Genomic DNA, 19,508 nt, shown 5'->3' on the forward strand with positions numbered 1-19,508 from the left:
TTAAACTATAGTTTTGGTTTCCGAATTAGCAATCCTCCAATTAGGTCAAATGAATATTGTCTGCATCATCAAAATGCCTGCCAGCCTGGTCGAGGTCTTTCAGGGATAAGGATAAAAATGCTGAGTCTGTCTCTAAAGATGGTGGGAAAAGGGGGTTGTGAGTGAGCCTTCTGTCCAGCCAAAATGACAGCTGCATGAAGTGTTTGGTTGTTTTTTTTTAATAAACTACCTTTTCAGATAAGCAAGTCAGAGCTGGTTTTACAAAATGTCATGACAGCACTCTGAACCATCTGGCGAAAGGTTCTTTGAGTCAGGAGGGAGTGCAGTGAATGGCTTCCAAGTCTTGGTTTCTAGAAACTAGGTAGCCAACACATCTGTGTACAAAGAGCATGAAACCCGCCTATTGCACTGGAGGAAACGTGGCTGAGTCACACTGAGTACCGAGAGTATTTACCTGGAGTATCTGAAGGGTTATTCACCTCTGGGTGACTCAGGGTTCCCATCTGCATAGTGGAGATAACAGGGGCTAACTCTGAGGAGGAAGGGGTGAGAGAGAGCTAGAAAGTACTGGGGCCTTCTCCAGGAAAAGGCAGTGTTCAAGTAACAAAGAACTCCAACCTCCCCAAAAAAGCACAAAATTCAACTAACAGAATTGCAGGTACTATGTTCTGGCTTTTGAGCAGAGGCTTCCTGCAACTGTAGTGGAGAGCTGGTCAGTAAATGAGCTGCATGGTGGAGGGTGCCAGACAAGCTCTGTGTAGAGCCCATCAGAGATCCCACCACTGAGCACCTACACTCTCCTTAGAAGAAGAACATGGAGCTCGGGGAAAGCTTAGTGGAATCAGCAAGCTGTTCGGGGCAACTGCTTAATGCATATTCCCTTTGGGACCCCTGCATAAGATCTTCAAGTTGGTGATGAACCTACATTTCAACAGATGAGGGGTTTCTTCATTTTGCAGGTAGAAACAGAAAGTAAAGGAAAGGCTGTCTAGATTTTTCTCCTGAACTTCAGCACAAGAATAAAAACCAGTTTTGAGACTGGCCAAAACTACTGAAGGAAAACTCACATACAAACATTTCCCCCGCTGCCCTAAATAGGGCATGAAGAGAGAAATTGGGAAGTTTTTTTTTTTTTTGCAACTAAGAAACTAACTTTCTTTTTGCAGTTTCTATTCTAGCCAGCTAGTGTGTGCATGCTTGAGTATTAATAACACCCAGAAAACTGGAAGTTTTGGGGGGTGCCACTAGGACCCTGAAGGCCCTCAGAACAGGAGGGAAGGAAGAAGAGTTAACAGTCTAGATACAAAGTCTTTTCTAAACAGCTCACAAGGAAAAGTTGGGCAAACACTTTAAAACCACAATATTTATTTTGCCACAAGAACCCACTGTATTGGTAATCAGAAGACATCCCGATTTTAGCGCCAATTATACAATTTCCAATTCCCATTTTTTAAGGACTGCTGCTCATCTCTGAACCTCTGGATTCACTCTCAGTGGACAACGGTAGCTCATCTGGAGCCATCCATCCGGCTGGAACCCTCCTGCCACCGTGAAGAGGTGAATGCGGATAGTTTCTGAGAGAAGGTCACCGTTTCTTAGTGATGCTGTTGCCACTGCTGGACTTGCTAAAGCTCCTGCTCATGTGAGGAAAGTGCACGGTTGGGGTTCTTTCTGTCGGACCGTATAATCCCAAATTCCTGGCGGCGGTGGACTTCCGCAGTGGCTTGACGCTGGGAAAGGGGCTAAAGATGGGGGTCTTCGGGTGGCTACCACCTTGGGAAGCCTTGCCGGGGACCTTGTTTCCTCCCGGGGCATCGGGTGGCTCCGGGATGTGTCGCTGGCCGGGTGGAGGCACCCTGGGCTCAGGTTCAGCAGCAGCATCCCTTGGGGTCAGTTCCAAGGCTTCTATCTTCACCTGGACCTCAGACACATCGGCCTCTGCATCCGCAAACACCGGCTCCGGAGACCGCCCTTCGATGGTCCTGCCTGTGCTGCCGTCGGAGCAGCCGCTTTCGCCTCGAGCTGTCCCGACACAGTCGGAGGGAGATGCCTTGGCCGCCCCCAGGGTGTGAGTCTTGGAGCCCTCGCTCTGCTCTTCTATCAGCCCGACCATATCCCCGCAGCCCAGCTGGCTCTTGGTCCTGGCCATGTTCTTTTTGTGGACACGGATGTGGGTTCGCCATGGAGAATTGAGCTTGGTCCTAAGGTCTTCGTAGGGGACGGGTGATATTTTGCCTCCTGTGTGCCCAGGGATGTGGATGACAGCGTTCTTGGCGGCTCTGTTTGACATTTTCATCTTCTTGCCTAAAAGAAGGTGGTTTATAACTGGAGAGCTGTTTACCTGAGACGGGAGAATGCTGGTCACCGGCCCTTTGTCTGAAAGAAAGGTTGAAAGGTCGTGTGAAAGGTACCACAGAGAAAAACATCCATCTTGCAAGAGGAGTCAAGACAGGCTGTCCCCGCCCGTTGCCCACGTTTCCCTGGTAAGGGCAGAGTCATGTAACTGAAGGCAGCAGAAACTGAATTCAGTCCTTGAGCCTGGGGTACAGATTCCCTCCCTTCATACAGAGGAGACGAGGGGCTGAGGACACGAAGGGAACAGACTCTGACCCCTTATTACCAGTTAGAGTCCAGGCTCTCTAATGCTTTCTACAGAGAGCTTTGCTTCTGAGAAGCAACCTCCCAGGTTATATATCTAGGAAATCTTTGGGGGAAAATTTTTTTTTTAAATAATAAGTCAAACACTATGACCGTATGGATTACCACCTGTCAGCATCTGAGAGGTGGGAAAACCACACCCTGCATATTATTAAGTGAGAGACAGCAGAATCAGAGAAGTGATAAGGAGGTGGTAAAAACACAGTGACATCACAGACATCAAGTGCCTGGTCCCAGGTCCACTCCTGTGTCCTCAACAGACTCTAAAAGCAAACTGAAACCAGGAAAGCACCCAAAATTGGGTTCTCCTGGAAGACACTATTAACAGTAGTACTGTCTTCCTCCTGTGGCTATGACCAAGCCCCTGTTTTCAATGAAGTTTGCACACTCAAGGGGACAAGAGCTGCAGGCAGAAGTAGCGGGAAAAGACCAGCTTTGTGAGCAGCCTTCCTTCACATCACCCAGGTCATGTGCTTGTGGTCGTCCACCCTGCTATGCTTCTCAGCTGCTCTCATCTCTCCACCTCTGGTCACAGGCCAGTCTCCAGTGAAACTTGGACACCTGTTTCCCCTTCACTCTGTGTCCTCTTACCTCCCTGAGTTATGTCATGGCCTCAACCTGTCCAGTTCCTTCCTAAACATCATCTGGATCTGCCTCACATGAAAAAAAAATATTGGACTCTCCTATTCTTCCTGTTGACTCTTCTAGCTCGCAGACCTTGGATGCAACTATTCTTGGTAATGAACCATACAGACTTCATTCCCTGATGCCCCAGGCTTCTCATAATCTCTCACTGTCTCTTCGGCCCCCTTACGCCACCACCACCACCCTGCTAGGTGCATGGCTGATCCCTTGGACCACACCTCATCAATAACCGCGGTCCAGCATCCCTGTGGCTGTACCGCACATGCCTGACAAAACTCCACTCTAGAGCCACAATTCACGTTCTCTTTTCCAAAGTGGGAGCTAAGAGCTGCTGGGGGTAGTGGTGAGGGGAATGGGGGATTCACACAGGTATGTGGGTTGATATTCCTTAAATTCCTAACTGCCCATTTTTTTAGGTCCTCACTTGCACTGAACAAACGTTCTTTCCCTCTCCCATTGCTTTCAGTGTTCAATCTAAATCTTCATTCCTTTCTTTAAGCTCCTACACAACCTTCAACTTACTCCCAAGCAAACAACTTTTTCTCCAATTTCTTCATAAAAACAGAATCTATTAGGACTAAAATGCTTAACTTCCTGTCCTCCCTAACCTAGAAAGCTAACCTAACCTAACCTCAATCACCATCCTCACCACCTTTCTTTAAATCTCAAAAGCTGATGATTTTTGTTTGTTTTGCTCACGCCACGCAGCATGTGAGATCTTTGTTCCCCGACCAGGGATCAAACCTGTGGCCCCTGACTTGGCAGTGTAAAACACTGGACCACCAGGGACATCCCAGAAGCTGGGAACTTTTGCCTCTAGCTGAATTTCACTCTCTCCACCTGTACTGCTAATCCTAACCTATATCATCTCCAAAACCTTTCTACTCAACGTGCAATCCTCACCCAGCTGCAGTGGCATCACCTAGAGGCTTATTGGATATGCATAATCTTAGCCCCAACCCACAGCTACAGGAAGCAGATTCTTCATTTTAACATATCCCCAAGCAATGCATATTCACACTAAAGTCTGAGAAGCAATGTTCTTGAACTTTGCCCTTGAGCGCCAATATTTCTCTAAAAATAACCACAGAAACCATGATCTAGAGTAGGGGTCAGCAAACTTTTCCTATAAAGGACTGGACTATAAATATTTTTGCCACTGAAATGTGAAAGCCATCAGAGACAATATGCAGACAAATGGGCATGCCTGTGTTCCAATAAAACTGTATTTATAAAAACAGACATTGAGCAGAATTTGACCTATAGACCATATGTCTGTACACACAGTATGTCTGTACATACAGCACAGACGAGAATACAAACAGTGGGGTGATTTAGTACCCAAAGGCAACTGTTCAACATCCCACCCAAAGCTTTTGAAAGTGGTTCAAACAGAACTATATAAAGAATCAAAACGTGGGGGTTACAGCCCTGGCCTGACCACTCAATATAGCTATATAATCCCAGACAACTGCTAAGCCTTCCTGAATTACCATTTCCTTATTTTTCACAAGGATATGAAAACATCTGTTCTTGCTTTCCTTGTAGATTTAAGGACAAATAAGGACATGTATGTGCCACTGCTTTGAAAATTAAAGTGTTATAGTTTTTAGTTTTTTGTGTGGTAGATTTTTATAATGATTCAGGATAAAGGAAGAATCTTCAAGAAGTTGCCTTCTTCCCAACAAGTAAAAGGTAAATTCAGTTTTTGTGCAAGACAGTCACAAGCTCACCAGTCTCTTAAAAACATGTCAAATTATACCATAGTTAACTCTGGACTGGCATCATTTTCATTAGGATTTCACTTAGAATAAGACAAACCAACTCCCAAATCAGCATATATTAAACAATAAAATAGACTGTTCATTGGGATTCGGGGAATTTAAAGAAAAAAAAAAAGAAGCTTAACAATCCTTGGAAAAGAGCAACTCCAACTACAGTAAAACTGTGTTCTTCTCAGCAGACCCCCAAGACACTGCTAACCCATCAGCCAGGCACAGAAATGGCTTTTTCCTTTTCCTCTGATCACAACATCTGTTATATTACTATCTAAATGACTGAAGAATAGCTTAATTTACTAGTACACAGATGACTAAATTCCACTTCCAAATGCCTGGAGCTTAAGAAGTAAGAGCTCCAAAATGTCTCAGATCCAAGGATTGCATGGCTTTGCAACATTCTCATCATTTGTAAACCCTTCTCCAAAAGCAATGAGAGCAAAGAGGTGTTCAATACCATCAGCCGCCTGGTCCTTGGGACCTTTTTCTTCTTTAGAGCCTGATAAGATAAAATAAAAAGTGAAAAGGTAAAGATGCTGTTGTCTCCTGCCAGCTGTGTTGGTGGGTGCTGAGCCAGAGTGAGCAGTAATTCCCAGGCCATCCTAGAAATACTTGTGTCAACTTATACAAGTTGAGACACAGCTGAAATTAACTCAAAGAAGTACATTACCTGCCCTGATATACACCTGATGAACCTGCTGCTGCTGCTTCTTTTTAATCCGAGAATATTGCCGCTTCAGTGCATTGATATCTGTGGTCATGCGTTCCATCATCATACTGTTAAAAGCTGCATGGTATTCACTTCGGCAGGAATTGATCGCTCCTGGACTCAGCTCTGCAATGTTATTGGATCTCAGACTCTGGTCCCCATTTGATTCTGTATTCCAGGGAAGAGAGCCAAGGAGACGGTGTCACTGGAGGAGAACAGAACTAAGTGGGAATTGATGACACTATATAACCCAGGGTAGTATCTTAACCTCCAGGAAATTCTGAACCACAGAAAAAATCCAGGTACACTAGAATGTGTCTAGTACTTGTTTTTATTTGGTTCTGAAAATACTTCCGCATTTTCTTATTAGCCTAACTGTAATCTGAAATGAGCCGTGTGAGTTCATTGTTTGATTTTATTACCACTTTGATCATTATATGGACATAAGGTCAGCTGTTTCCAGATAAAAATCACTGCCATTTTCTAAACTTCCCTTAGAAAAATACAACTCTAGCTGTCTAAAATCAGGGTACAGATTTCCATATAACTGCACAAGAATTTACAAGGGATCGACCGTTTGCAGGGTTTAGTCAGGCATTAAAAGTGAGTTTTTTTCCTCAGTTAAAAATAGCAAGACAAGATTATCAAGACTTCAGATCACAGTATCACTAGAAATTAATGTTTTTATTCATTTAATAAGCATTTCCTGACTCTCTGTTATGTTTGTTGTATCTGGTGTGGTTTCTGCTCCTGTGACATCAACAACTAGATTTATCCCTTAAATTTGAGATTACATCCAAGTATGAAAATGAAAAGTATTAGTCACTCAGTCGTATCTGATTCTTTGCAACCCTGTATACTATAGCCTGCCAGGCTCCCCTGTCCATGGGATTTCCCAGGCAAGAATACTAGAGTGGGTTGCCTTTCCTTCTCCAGGAATCTTCCCGACCCAGGGATCGAACCTGGGTCTCCCACATTGCAGGCAGATTCTTTACCACTGAGCCACCAAGGAAGCCAAGAAACAGAAATAAATACTGTGTGAGAATACACTCCCATGTCACATAGGCAAAAGGGGATAAATTGAGATTTTTCTAACACAGTATGTAAAACCAGCCTGGGGACAAGCTTTAAAAACAAAGATTATTAGGGGATTTTAAGTATTCTAACATCTGCTCAAAGTGTTGTTCAGATAAAGACTGAATATCTGATATTCTTATTGAAAATACTTCTCTAAGGAGAAGAAAATTAAAAGGAGATCTGCTAATCTAAACTAAAGTAACACAAAGACTAATGATGAAATTTAGGAGAAAGTTATCATGTCAAGCCAGAGTACATAGTTGCACAGAAAAAAACAACAGGGTAGAAAAATGGAACATAGACCCAGACTATAAAAATGTTAGAGTTAATAATACATTATAATGTTAGATTCAAAATGTTAGAGTTATAATACATATTGATCCCATGGCTAGAAACCAAAAGCTAAAATTCAAGCAACAAAAGAGAAGGAAGAAGACATTACAAAATCAGCAGAACCCTGGTTGAGTTCAGATTCTTTTTTAAGTCAGTTCAAAAGATGACGAGGGAGTACATACGAAGAACACACACACAAAATGACTTGAACTGAACATTAAGCAGGTTAAAATATAAAACATGCTGAGGGTTAAAACTACCATGACCATGTTGTTGTTTTCACCAACAACAAAATGAACAAACCAAAAAAGCATGAAGAACAAAAATGAGAAAATAGCTCTTGACTTTGAAATGGCAGTACAAAGCTAGCAGATGGCAGAGAGAATGCAGAGGCGCCTGACATCTTTTGTTTCTGTACTCTTCCGGCAAAGAAAATGGTCTTCAAACTAGAAAAGGCAGAATTAAATGTCCTAAGGGAAGAACTGCCACCCAAGATAGGAAAGATAGGAAAGATCATAGTGGGAGAACAACAACCTGCTTCAAAAGAGTTCACTGCATGGATAATGTCCAGACTTCCACAGGAAGTCTGTTCTCTGCAAGGAAAAAACAAACATAGCATGGCATTCAATTTAGAGTACCATTTTTAAGAAGAATACTACCAAACTGCAGGACATTTAGAGGTGAATTTATAGAATATTAAAAGTTCTGGAAGACATATCTTTAAGAAATTCTGAACTTGGACCATGGAGAAAGCTCTAGGGGATATGAGGACTGGTCTCAAGATCCAAGAGACATCCAGCGGAAGAGGGAGCAGACTTGTTCTGTTTTGCTCTGAACAGAAGAACTATTGATGATCAGAACTGGTAAGTGGAAGTTATCTTTTCAAATCTAGAGACCTTGGACTAAGCAGAGGAATTTAGCGGAATGTCCTATGAGATAATGTGTTTCTGGTCACTGAAATTCAAATAGAGGCTACCATGTTTTGGCTTTAGAGAATATTTCTATAGTGGAAAAGAAGTTAGTCTATAATGAATCCAATTATACTCAAACAGAATATAGTAAGCATCTATTATATATCTGGCCCTGTGCTAAGGAACTGAGCACACAAAGTTGAATCAGGTGAGTGGAAAGCAAAACTAATCATAAAGAAAAAGAAGTATGTATGATGTATGTGACACACATCAGAGAGATCCTCTTAAATGATAAAGTAACAGAGAAGATACTTCTAATGAAGATCTTTAACAGTGGTAATCAGTTCAGGAAACAATAGGCCACAATAATAATACCCTGCCTATAGTGTGAAGAAGGCTGAGCGCCGAAGAATTGATGCTTTTGAACTGTGGTGTTGGAGAAGACTCTTGAGAGTCCCTTGGACTGCAAGGAGATCCGACCAGTCCATTCTAAAGGAGATCAACCCTGGGATTTCTTTGGAGGAAATGATGCTGAAGCTGAAACTCCAGTACTTTGGCCACCTCATGCGAAGAGTTGACTCACTGGAAAAGACTCTGATGCTGGGAGGGATTGGGGGCAGTAGAAGGGGACGACCGAGGATGAGATGGCTGGATGGCATCACGGACTCGATGGACGTGAGTCTGAGTGAACTCCGGGAGATGGTGATGGACAGGGAGGCCTGGGGTGCTGTGATTCATGGGGTCGCAAAGAGTTGGACACGACTGAGCGACTGAACTGAACTGAACTGATAGTGAACCAACACACTGTGATTATCTAACAGAGGCCTCCTCTTTACCTTTAACTTGCTTCTGGTACTTCTGCAGTTCAGGTGCCAGGAGTCCACTGAAAGGTCCGAGACACCCCACTGCATTAGCAATAACATCTTCATCATCTGGGTCATTCTCTTCATCGCTGTCTCTGACCTTACCATGTCGTCTTGGTAAACATAAAAGAAATAGCAATATTCAAAAAAATAGCGGTATTACCTTTAAGTAACGTACCTACATGATTTAAATGACATACATATATGCTATAATTTATATAACACATTTATATAATTATATTTATAATACACATTTTAATATATCTATATAGTTATTATATATGTACATATATTAGGTTAGTCAAAAAGTTCATTTGGTTTTTCTGCAAGATGTTACAGGAAAACCCAAACCTTTGGGCCAACCCAATATAAAGTCCATCTCCCATCCTTGTCCAACTTCTGCCTGGTTCTTGCCTCATCTAATTCCCATAGGTGATCACTGTTACTCATTTCTGATGTATTCTTCAGCTTTGTTATCAGGTAAATAAGCAAATATGACTAGTCTTATTTTTCTCCTCTTTTTCATAAGTATTAGCATACTACATATGAGTACACTCTTCTGCACCTTGCTTTTACTCAACTGAAAAAAGTCTCTGTATTCACACACAGAGCTTCTTCCTCATCTTTCTAATGGCTGCACTGTACTGCATGTATATATAGTCATGTGTGCATGTACTGTACTGTACCTATATAGCCCATGTTGTGGACTAGGCTATTAATGACGCACATTGGAGTGGTTTCCAATATTATTCTATTACAAACATCACTGCAGTTAATAACCTTATATGCTAGTCGCTCAGTCGTGTCCAGCTCTTTGCAACCCCATGCACTGTAGCCCGCCAGGCTCCTCTCAGTACATGGAATTCTCCAGGCAAGAATACTGGAGTGGGTTGCCATTCCCTCCTCCAGGGGATCTTCCCAAGCCAGGGATCGAACCCAGGTCTCCTGCATTGCAGGCAGACGCTTTACCATCTGAGCCACCAAGGAAGTCCAAATAACCTTATACACACTGTGTTTTGCATGTGTACAAATATATTTGTGGGATAAATCAGAAAGGTAGAATTGCTGGATCAAAGGGTATGTGCCTTAAAATCTGGGGAAATACTGTCAAATTGCCTGCCCCCAATCCTATGGTAATTAACCTCTCATCAGCAAAGTCTAAGAGTGTCTGTTTCCCTATAGCCTTATCGACAGAGAGCACACCGACCTTTTAAAGTTTTGTCAATCTGACAGGTGAAAAAACAGAATCTCAGTCTCACTTTAATCTCACAATCTCACTTTGCGTTTCTCCGAGTCTAAGTGATGCTGCCTTTTATGTAACCTGCCTATTCCCCTCCTTTCATCATTTTCAGTTGCGTGGTCATTTTCTTATGGACTTCTAAGAACTTTATACACAAGAGAAATCAGTTACAAATATTTTTCCGCAAGTATTTTTTGTCTGCTTATGGAGGTTTTTTTTTTTGGTTCGAGTCAGTTATTAACACCTTCCCAATTACAAAGAAGTAAAGACATCCTTCCATATCTTCTGCTGCTTATTTTATTATTTCATTTTTTTCCATTTAACTCTCTCGTCTATACGGAATTTATCCTGATGTGTGGCATAAAGTGTGACTCCTATTTTATTTCTTTCCAGATTGAGTCTCATAGGCCCAGCACCACTTACTAAATAGTATATCTTTTCACTGTGACATACATGTTCATAATATAAATTCCTATGTACATATATTTGTCAATTTCTGGTCACCACAGTATTTTAAATTAGCTCATCTGTCTCTTCAGGCACCAATTCTACACTTTTTAAATTACTGAAATTTTTATTATTTGATATTTTTAAATAAGTTGTAGGGTTGCTAAATACCATTTCAGTTTATGTCCCAACCTTCTTCGAAAAGTAACACTTTCAAAAATCTTCCTCCTGAATTTAAATCAAAACCTTTGGGAAAGAGATTTTCAGATTTTAAGCACTAAGCTATTTTGAATGTATTTCTGAGGTTTAATAAATATAAATAACAAAATATTAAGTCTTTCATCATGAAAATAACAAGGGAAAAAAAAAAAAGACCTTACCCAGAAACTGAGGTGGGCTTAACTGTGGCAGGGAATGGTGTAATGTTGTAAGTGTATTTTTCCCTCAACTCTGCCAGTTGTGGAAACGGGAATGGAGCCATAGAATAAACAGTCTGGAAAACAAGAACAAAAACACCATGTCTGAAATCATGGTCTTAAATAACTTTATCAATCCTGTGAAGACATGAAAGTTCTATGATTTGGGTGTGAAGAGGTAGAGACTGCTCCTTACCCAGCTGATGGAGAGAGTCGACTTGATACTGTCTTCAAGAAAGAGAGAAGAATTTTTTAAAAATTAAAAAATGAAACAATAGTGAGTCCTCAAATCAATCCAGCTGCAACTGGGCACTCAACTGGTGAACGCAGGGTAGGGGTGGGGCAGGAGAAATGAGGACAGTCTGACACCCCCCTGCTCCTTTGATAGATGGGTTAATTCAGAAATCCATAGCTCCCTATTACTTCTTTTCCAGAGAACCCATCAATCTTCTTTATATGTACTGCTCATTTTCCAAAGCTTTCCTAGATGATTTTTATAGACATTAAATGTCAGCCTTCCAGATAAAGTTAAATCTGGGGGACGATCTCATGATCGCCTGCAAGCTTCCTCCAAAGATACCACCTTTTCAAATGTCTGTGAATGAGTTCTAGGCGAAAATTGTTAACTGTTATTTTTAAAGAAAAAAAAAAAGAAGGAAATGACAGGGCTGTAAAGCATAGGCTGTTAAAAAATCTATAAATAAAAATGGGAAAAGCACCTGTGCTTCCTCCAGAATTTTAAGATGATCTATCATTCTACCAGTGAGAAGAAAATCATCTTGTTTGTTCTCTTAATTTGATAAAAACTTAACTGCTCCAAACATATTTCTTCAATCTTTTGGGCTCTTATTCATCAGAAGATGCATATTAGTCACATGAACTTTCATTTCTTCCAGGAAGCCATTCAATGTCCTGATGACATTTTTCAAGGAAAATATTTTAAAGTAGTATTCTTCAATTCAGAAGGTTTAGGAAATGTCTCATCTCTGCACAGGAAGAAAAAGGAAGGCTCTAAAAGGGGCTTCCTAGTGCTGCAGTCTCACCCCACAGCTCAGAGCCGCCACTGGAACAGTCCACTGAAATCTCGATTCTAAAGAGCTGGCACATCTGACTGTCTCCAAACTTCGTGGTATCCACTTATACCTTAGTGTAATATCCCAAGACTCCAAACACAGAAGTGCTGGCTACAATTCCTTTGATTCTCCATTGCTTACTGTGCAAAGTTACAAAGTATATCAAGACCACAAAAGTCCTCTCTAAATCACCTTATCTCATGCATACTTGATTACAGACAGTCGCTGACTCACAAGAGTTCAACTTAAATGATTTTTCCTCTTTATGGTGGTGCAAAAGTGATATGCATTCAGTAGAAACCCTTCTTTGAATTCTGAATTTGGATCTTTTCCGGGGCTTACAATGTGCCATAGATCCTCTCTCATGATACTAGGCAATCAAGCTCCCCATCCACCAAGTGATCATGAGAGGAAACAAATAATACATTTACAATCATTCTGGACCCGGACAACTGTTCTGTTTTTCACTTGTAGTTCAGCATTCAATAAATTATATGGGTTATTCAACTTTCCATTATAAAATAGGCTTCATGTCAGATGATGTTGCCCAAGTATAGGTTAACATAAGTGTCCTGAGCATGTTTAAGGCAGGCTAGGATGAACTGTGATGTTTGGTAGGTTAGGTGTATTACATTTTCAGTGTATGATGAGTTTTTCTGCGTGTAACCCCATCCTAAGTCCAGGAAGATCCGTGTACCAAAATGGCTAAGAAGCAGCCCAAATGTACTAACAGTGAACAGTTGCCCCCTGGAAAGAAGCAGAAGGCACCCCGTGGCTCCCATTAGTCCAGAAGGTGAGATTATGCTGGTTCCCAACCTCTCTGTGCCTCCTTTTCATCTGAAAAGTGAAGGCATGAAACTCATCATGAAAAAGTGAAGGATGGTGGTTGCCTCTGAGAGAAGCAGGATCCGAGAGGAGTACATGAGGATGTTCACCTGTGTTGTTAATATTTTATTTCCTAAACTGGGTCATGGGCGTGTAAGTTTTGTCATATTATTTTAATACATTCTGTATGCCTGAAATACTTCATAGGATTTCATTAATAACATGGTCAGAGTATACTCTCTTTGATGCCACAAAGGCTGCCAGCAGTTCAGTGCCCAAAAAGCTGCTTTACTGACAGTACAGAATGCCAGTAGAGGTTTGATCCATGATCAGGAAACTAGACACCACATGCTGCAACTAAGATCTGGTGCAGAAAAATAAATGAATAAATATTTTTTAAAAGTCTTAGTTATGCACAGTGATGGATGTTGACTGGACTTTTGTGATCATGTCACAATATATACAAATACCGAATCATTAGGTTGTACACCTAAAACTAATATGTTATATGTCAATCATATCTCAGTAAACAAACCCATATCATTAGGATTCAAGTTTAAAAGATGGAATTACTGGAAGGGAGGTTCAAGAGGGATGGATACAGGTATACCTATGGCTGATTCATGCTGATGTTTGGCAGAAACCAATACAACATTGTAGAGCAAATATCCTTCAATTAAAAATAAATTTCACCATTAAAAAAGATGAAATTACTAATGTTAGGAATTTCAAAATTCTCTACAAATGAAGAAAGATGTCTCATTGGAGACAATCAGTGAGATGTCTAGCTAAAGAGTCACCTTTTATTTCTGCTAATTTTATTAAAAGTTATCAGAAAACTCCTTGGCCCAGACTCATGAAGGAAGTGTGTAAGAAGAGAAAGAAGAGTATATTTTGGCCCTACTCTGTCCCATTCTGCCCCAGAGTAAATGGTCTGGGGTCTTACCAAGCTCCTTCAAGGACCACTCAGCTAAAGACATTGAACCAAAAAGAACACTGGCTCCTTTGGGATTCATGTTCTTTTCCTGCTCTTCCTTTCTCTATAATTTACTTTTAGTTAGCCCTTTAAAGTATAAATCAGTGTTTCTGAAAGAAATGTCCTTATAGTATTTCGCATGTATTCATACACTTACTTAAAGGTCTCACTTGTCAGCAGACATATTTATCCCATGAAGGTACATGACATACCACCACAGTCCTCAGGGTACCTGAGAAGCTCCAGGTACCCAACTGTGTAAATCAGAGATTTACAACCGATTTCAAGAAAGGAATTTTACTAATTATCTTAGAGCCAAAGTATAGTACAAAAATAGTATCTTAAGGTTAAAAAGGAATTTAAACATAGTTTGATTCAACCTCCCTCCCATGCAAGAGCACCCTTTAGAGCATCTCCAACATTTGATCATAAGGGCGCTGCTTGAACACTTCCAGTTATGGGCCCACACAGTTTTGCAAGGCAGACAGTGTCATTTTTGACAGCGCTAATAATCAAATAGTATCCTTCTACTGGACTAGCATTCACATCCATGTGATTTCCATTTCATCACTGATAGAAAAAGGGAACAGTCTCATGGCACCTGAAGGCTCCCCTCAGGTAACCGTAAATTATTGACAACCACTTTTGGTGAGGTTTTTCCAAACTCATCTAGTAATTGCATGTAACTAACTTTTCTATATATAATGCCACTGCTGCTTAGTCGCTTCAGTCACGTTTGACTGTGTGTGACACTATGGACTACAGCCGGCCAGGCTCCTCTGTCCATGGGATTCTCTAGGCAACAGTACTAGAGTGGGTTGCCATGCCTTCCTCCAGGGAATCTTTCTGACCCAGGGATCAAACCTGGGTCTCTTGCATTGCAGTCAGATTCTTTACTGTTGGGCCACCAGGGAAGCCCTCTATATATAATAACTATACATAAAACTATAGAGAGAGATTTTCTCAGTGATCTAGTTTCTAACACTCTGTGCTCCCAATGCAGGGGGGGGCCCAGTTCAATCCCTGGCTGGAGAATGAAATTCCACATGCCACAGCTTAAAAAAAAAAAATCTTGCATGCCACAACAAAGTCCTGGAGCAGTTAAAAAAAAAAAAACTATAACTTTTCTCTCAAAGATTCCATGAGAGACTTTGTCAAAAGGCGTAGCAAAATCCATATAAACTAATCCATCAGCATTCTCCCAATCTCTTTTTCTAACATTATCTCTTATTTAAATGGCCATTGCTAATAATATAAAAGAGTGATGAGATTTATGGTTTAAAAAAAAAAAAAAAACCAGTAGATAATTTGGCGCATGGCACCTAGAACTGAAAGAAACAGGAAAACCAAACAGGGAGAATCTTTGCATCTCTTCAGCTCAAAAATAAAGATCTTGTATGTGGTCCACATTTTTCATCTGATTTTATTTTTCATCATTTCAGGTCTGCTGACAGACTTAAGGTCTACCGTAATTGGATCATAGCCACTGAATTAACTTTCTTAAGGAGTAAATACAGAAAAGAGAGCGCTTGAAATGACATTCAGCATTTCTTTCCTTAATACTCTACAATGTCAAGGAAAACCAACCAGTCTATTTACTGCCCAAACTACCAACATGCATTTAAATAGACATTTTATATTTAGGTACTGCTGAAAAGGAATAGTATTTCTCTTTTTCATCACTGACATGTTTTACAAAAAACATGAAATCATAAGTTGTACAAAATTAGGCTCAGTTCATCTTTACCAGATGTTTTCCTCGGCAGGAGAAATGCTGCTAAAATGAAATCTAATCAATCAAGCCACAGTCTACATTTTTCCTTCTAGGATTCTCTTAAAGCAAAGTAAAGAGGGGGCTCTCCTTTCTCCTGGTATCTAAGACAGGAAATGCCCAGAAGACAAAGTGCAATGTATCTGTCATTTACAACATTTAAACTTCAGGTGAAATAAAATGTTGCCCATTCTTCTAAAGGGGATTTCAGATTTTAGAAAGACATGTTTTGAATAAGGTAGAAGCCCTGTGTTGGGTGGTGAGGAGCAGCAGGCCACGTGTTGAGCTTGGATCCCACCAGTTCTGGGCCTGCCACTAGACAACCCAAGAATATGGCAAGAAGCTCATTCTCCATGTCTTAGTTTTTTCTCTGTTAAGTGACAGAATTAGGTTAGTGGGCCTTTAAGAGTCTTTCAAATCAGTGTTTCTATTAGTGTTAGTTCAAACCACTGGCATAACAACCACCCATGGGCCAAATATCTGCCTTTTAATACACTCCTGACATGTTGCTTATACACAGTCAAGTTTGAAAAACACTGCCTCAAATTCTAATGTTTTATACTTCTGTGTACCCATGGAGCAGCCAGGGGGATTCCTAGCACTATGTTAGGCATTATGGCAGAGAAGGCGATGGCACCCCACTCCATTATTCTTGCCTGGAAAATCCCATGGACAGAGGAGCATGGAAGGCTGCAGTCCATGGGGTCGGGAAGAGTCAGACACAACTGAACGACTTCACTTTCACTTTTCACTTTCATGCATTCAGTTCAGTTCAGTCGCTCAGTCGTGTCCGACTCTTTGCGACCCCATGAATGGCAGCACACCAGCATTGGAGAAGGAAATGGCAACCCACTCCAGTGTTCTTGCCTGGAGAATCCCAGGGACGGGGGAGCCTGGTGGGCTGCCGTCTATGGGGTCGCACAGAGTTGGACACGACTGAAGCGACTTAGCAGCAGCAGCAGCAGCAGGCATTATGGGGATACACAGTAATATGAGGCCCTTATCATTAAGCAAACTGCTACTTCATTAGGAAGAGAACACAAACATATTTGAAAAAATATCAAACAATATAAAATAATTTGTAATGAGCACTAAGCCAGTAGTGACAATTGCTGACAATCTTAAGTGTTGAAGGAGTTAGGGAGGAGCTATTAGGACCATTAACAAGGGCTTAGGTAACAGCCTGGTGGGAGGAGCTGGGGGAGACTGAGTAGGATCTGGTAGAAAGGATTTTCACAGAGAGGATGTCGGAAGGAACCCCAAGCCCTGTCACGGGGATGAACACGGCCCACAGGGGACGGGGTGAGGACGGCTACGGCCAGTGCAACAGGTCCTGGCTGTGAGGCAGTGCGGAACAGCTCTGGATGGGTGAGGAGCGGGGCAGCCACGGAATGCCTCCACCGCAGCCAGTGTGAGAGCAAGCCCACCTGTCTCCCCCCATGAACATCCCCTCTTCTTCCTAAGCCAGAAACCTGTGGGCTGTCCTTGTCTCTCCCTTCCTTTCTCCCTCACCCCATGTCCCTTTTCCATGGCCAAGTCCTGTCAACGTCACCCTCTAACTATTGCTTCTGTTCCATTCTTGCTTCTTCATGTCCCGACCTCCTGACAGAGGCCCCTTCAAGTCCACCCTTCATGGGGTTGCCCCTGGAGTCGACATAAGACACAACTAAGACTGTTTCCCTCCTCTCCCTGAAATCTCTCAGACCCACAGCTCTTCTTCTCCCCTTTCCAAAGGTTCAACAGAAGCCCAAGAACTCCAGCAAGCACAGCCTCACAACCACTGACCTGGAGGATCAAGTCCACACTCCTTACTATGGGTTGTGGTCTTCCCTACATTTGTTCAGCACTCAGTCATGTCCGACTCTTTGCAACCCCAAAGACTGCAGCATGCCAGCCTTCCCGGTCCATCACTATCTCCTCCGGAGTTTGCTCAGACTCCTGTCTACTGAGTCAGTGAAGCCATCCAACCATCTCATCCTCTGTCACCCTCTTCTCCTGCCCTCAATCTTTTCCAGCATCAGGGTCTTTTCTAGTGAGTCAGCTCTTCACATCAGGTGGCCAAAATATTGGAGCTCCAGCTTCAGCATCAGTCTTCCAATCAGCAAACCAAACTCCTACAGCTTCCTTCCCACACCATAATGTTTGCCACAGCCAAAGCCTTGACTCCTGCTGCTCTGTCGCCCATGAATTGCCTCTCTGATCTGCACCACTGTCTCCAACACATACGCACACACCCTCAATGTGCATGCACCTCTGCATACACACACACTCGCATACACACACAGAGTATGACCTACTCCTTGTTCATCTTTAGAGATAAAACCAGACATTAATTTCCACAAAGAGGTCTTCTGACAGAGACAGGCGCTCAATTAATATGTGGAGAAGTTAATACAGGACTTAGAAAACTAGGCTGAAGCATTTTATTTGTTAATAACAAGGAAGCATGGGAAGGTTTTATGCAGAACAATAAAAAGACCAAAGCAGTAAGTGATGACGATTCTGCTGACAGCAAAGTACAGACTGTAATAGAGGAGAGAGACCATGGAAGGAGGGCCATCATGTGATGTGATCAGCAACCACTTGAGAAAGAGAAGGCAGAGGGACTTTCCTGGTGGTCCAGTGGCTAAGACTCCATGCTCCCAATGCAGGAGGCCTGGGTTTGATACCTGCTCAGGGAGCTAGATCACACATGCTGCAACTAAGCATTCACATGCTGCAACTAAAGATCCTGCATGCTGCAACTAAAATACTCCACACACCACAAGGAAGATGGAAGTTCCTACATGCTGCAACTGAGACCCAGCACAGCCAAATACACAAATCAATACTTTTGGAAAAGAGAGAGAGAGAAGGCAGAAAACTAGTTGCAGACTCTCAATGGCTATTTGCTTAATGAACTAATACATTTACTGTGCAGCAGTAGGAGAAGGTAGTATCTCTCTGGTGGCTCAGATGGTAAAAAGTCTGCCTACAGTGTGGAAGACCCAGGTTTGATCCCTGGGTCGGGAAGATCCCCTGGAGAAGGAAATGACAACCCACTCCAGTATTCTTGCCTGGAAAATCCCATCGACAAAGGACCCTGGCAGGCTACAGTCCATGGGATCCCAAAGTGTCAGACACAACTGAGCAACTTCATTTTCTTTCTTGCTTCTTTCTAGGAGAAAGTAAAGTGCTATATATTATGAGAAAACAGTCCCTGTCCTCTAGGAACTCATAATATCACTGAGGAAATAAAATCCACCCTCAAATCAAGGTAGAATGTGATGAAGGCTCACAAGAGTGGTACAAGGAAAATGTGGTGAGTCAAAGAAGGAGATGCTTATAGTTGAGCCTGTCAGAGACTGGACTGATGGCTGAAGTTGAAACTCCAATACTTTAACCACCTGATGCGAAGAACTGACTCATTTGAAAAGACCCTGATGCTGGGGAAGATTGATGGCGGGAGAAGAAAGGGACGACAGAGGATGAGATGGTTGGATGGCATCACCGACTCAATGGACATAAGTTTGAGTAAACTCCAGGAGTTAGTGATGGGCAGGGAGGCCTGGTGTGCTGCAGTCCATGGGGTCACAGAGAGTTGGACACGACTGAGCGACTGAACTGAACTGACTGATGACTGTTTCATGAAGGAGATAGCATATGAACTGGCACTTTCACAGGGAGGCAGGCCGGAAACACATGAAGAGACTGAGGGAGACCGAACAGAGGGAGCAAAGGTGTGGAGCAGGCATATCTCCCAGTAGCTCCAGGAACACGGAAGACAGTGTGACTTGCCTAGACTTG

General features: G+C 42.2%; 1 protein-coding gene and 1 non-coding gene across 3 annotated transcripts in view; both read right to left on the minus strand.

Annotated features, from left to right (window-relative positions):
* Window positions 1-1,400: 1,400 nt before the first annotated feature.
* TBC1D30 (TBC1 domain family member 30) overlaps window positions 1,401-19,508 on the minus strand; it is a 44,094-nt gene continuing 25,986 nt past the window's right edge. Inside the window, exons 9-12 of one of the 2 annotated variants that reach the window (XM_068971083.1) lie at window positions 11,042-11,154; window positions 8,948-9,087; window positions 5,752-5,958; window positions 1,401-2,304 (exon numbers count right to left, since the gene is read on the minus strand). In XM_068971083.1, the coding sequence (XP_068827184.1) occupies window positions 1,586-2,304; window positions 5,752-5,958; window positions 8,948-9,087; window positions 11,042-11,154 (1,179 nt within the window). In that variant the 3' untranslated portion in view covers window positions 1,401-1,585. Of the gene's footprint in view, window positions 2,377-5,751; window positions 5,959-8,947; window positions 9,088-11,041; window positions 11,155-19,508 lie in introns of both variants that reach the window. The other variant, XM_068971082.1, reaches the window with a different exon arrangement.
* Window positions 9,890-9,961, minus strand: TRNAC-GCA (transfer RNA cysteine (anticodon GCA)). The gene has a single exon. It is a non-coding gene; the product is annotated as a tRNA-Cys (tRNA).

This window comes from Capricornis sumatraensis, chromosome 4 (genome assembly GCF_032405125.1).
Source record: "Capricornis sumatraensis isolate serow.1 chromosome 4, serow.2, whole genome shotgun sequence".
NCBI lineage: Eukaryota > Metazoa > Chordata > Mammalia > Artiodactyla > Bovidae > Capricornis > Capricornis sumatraensis.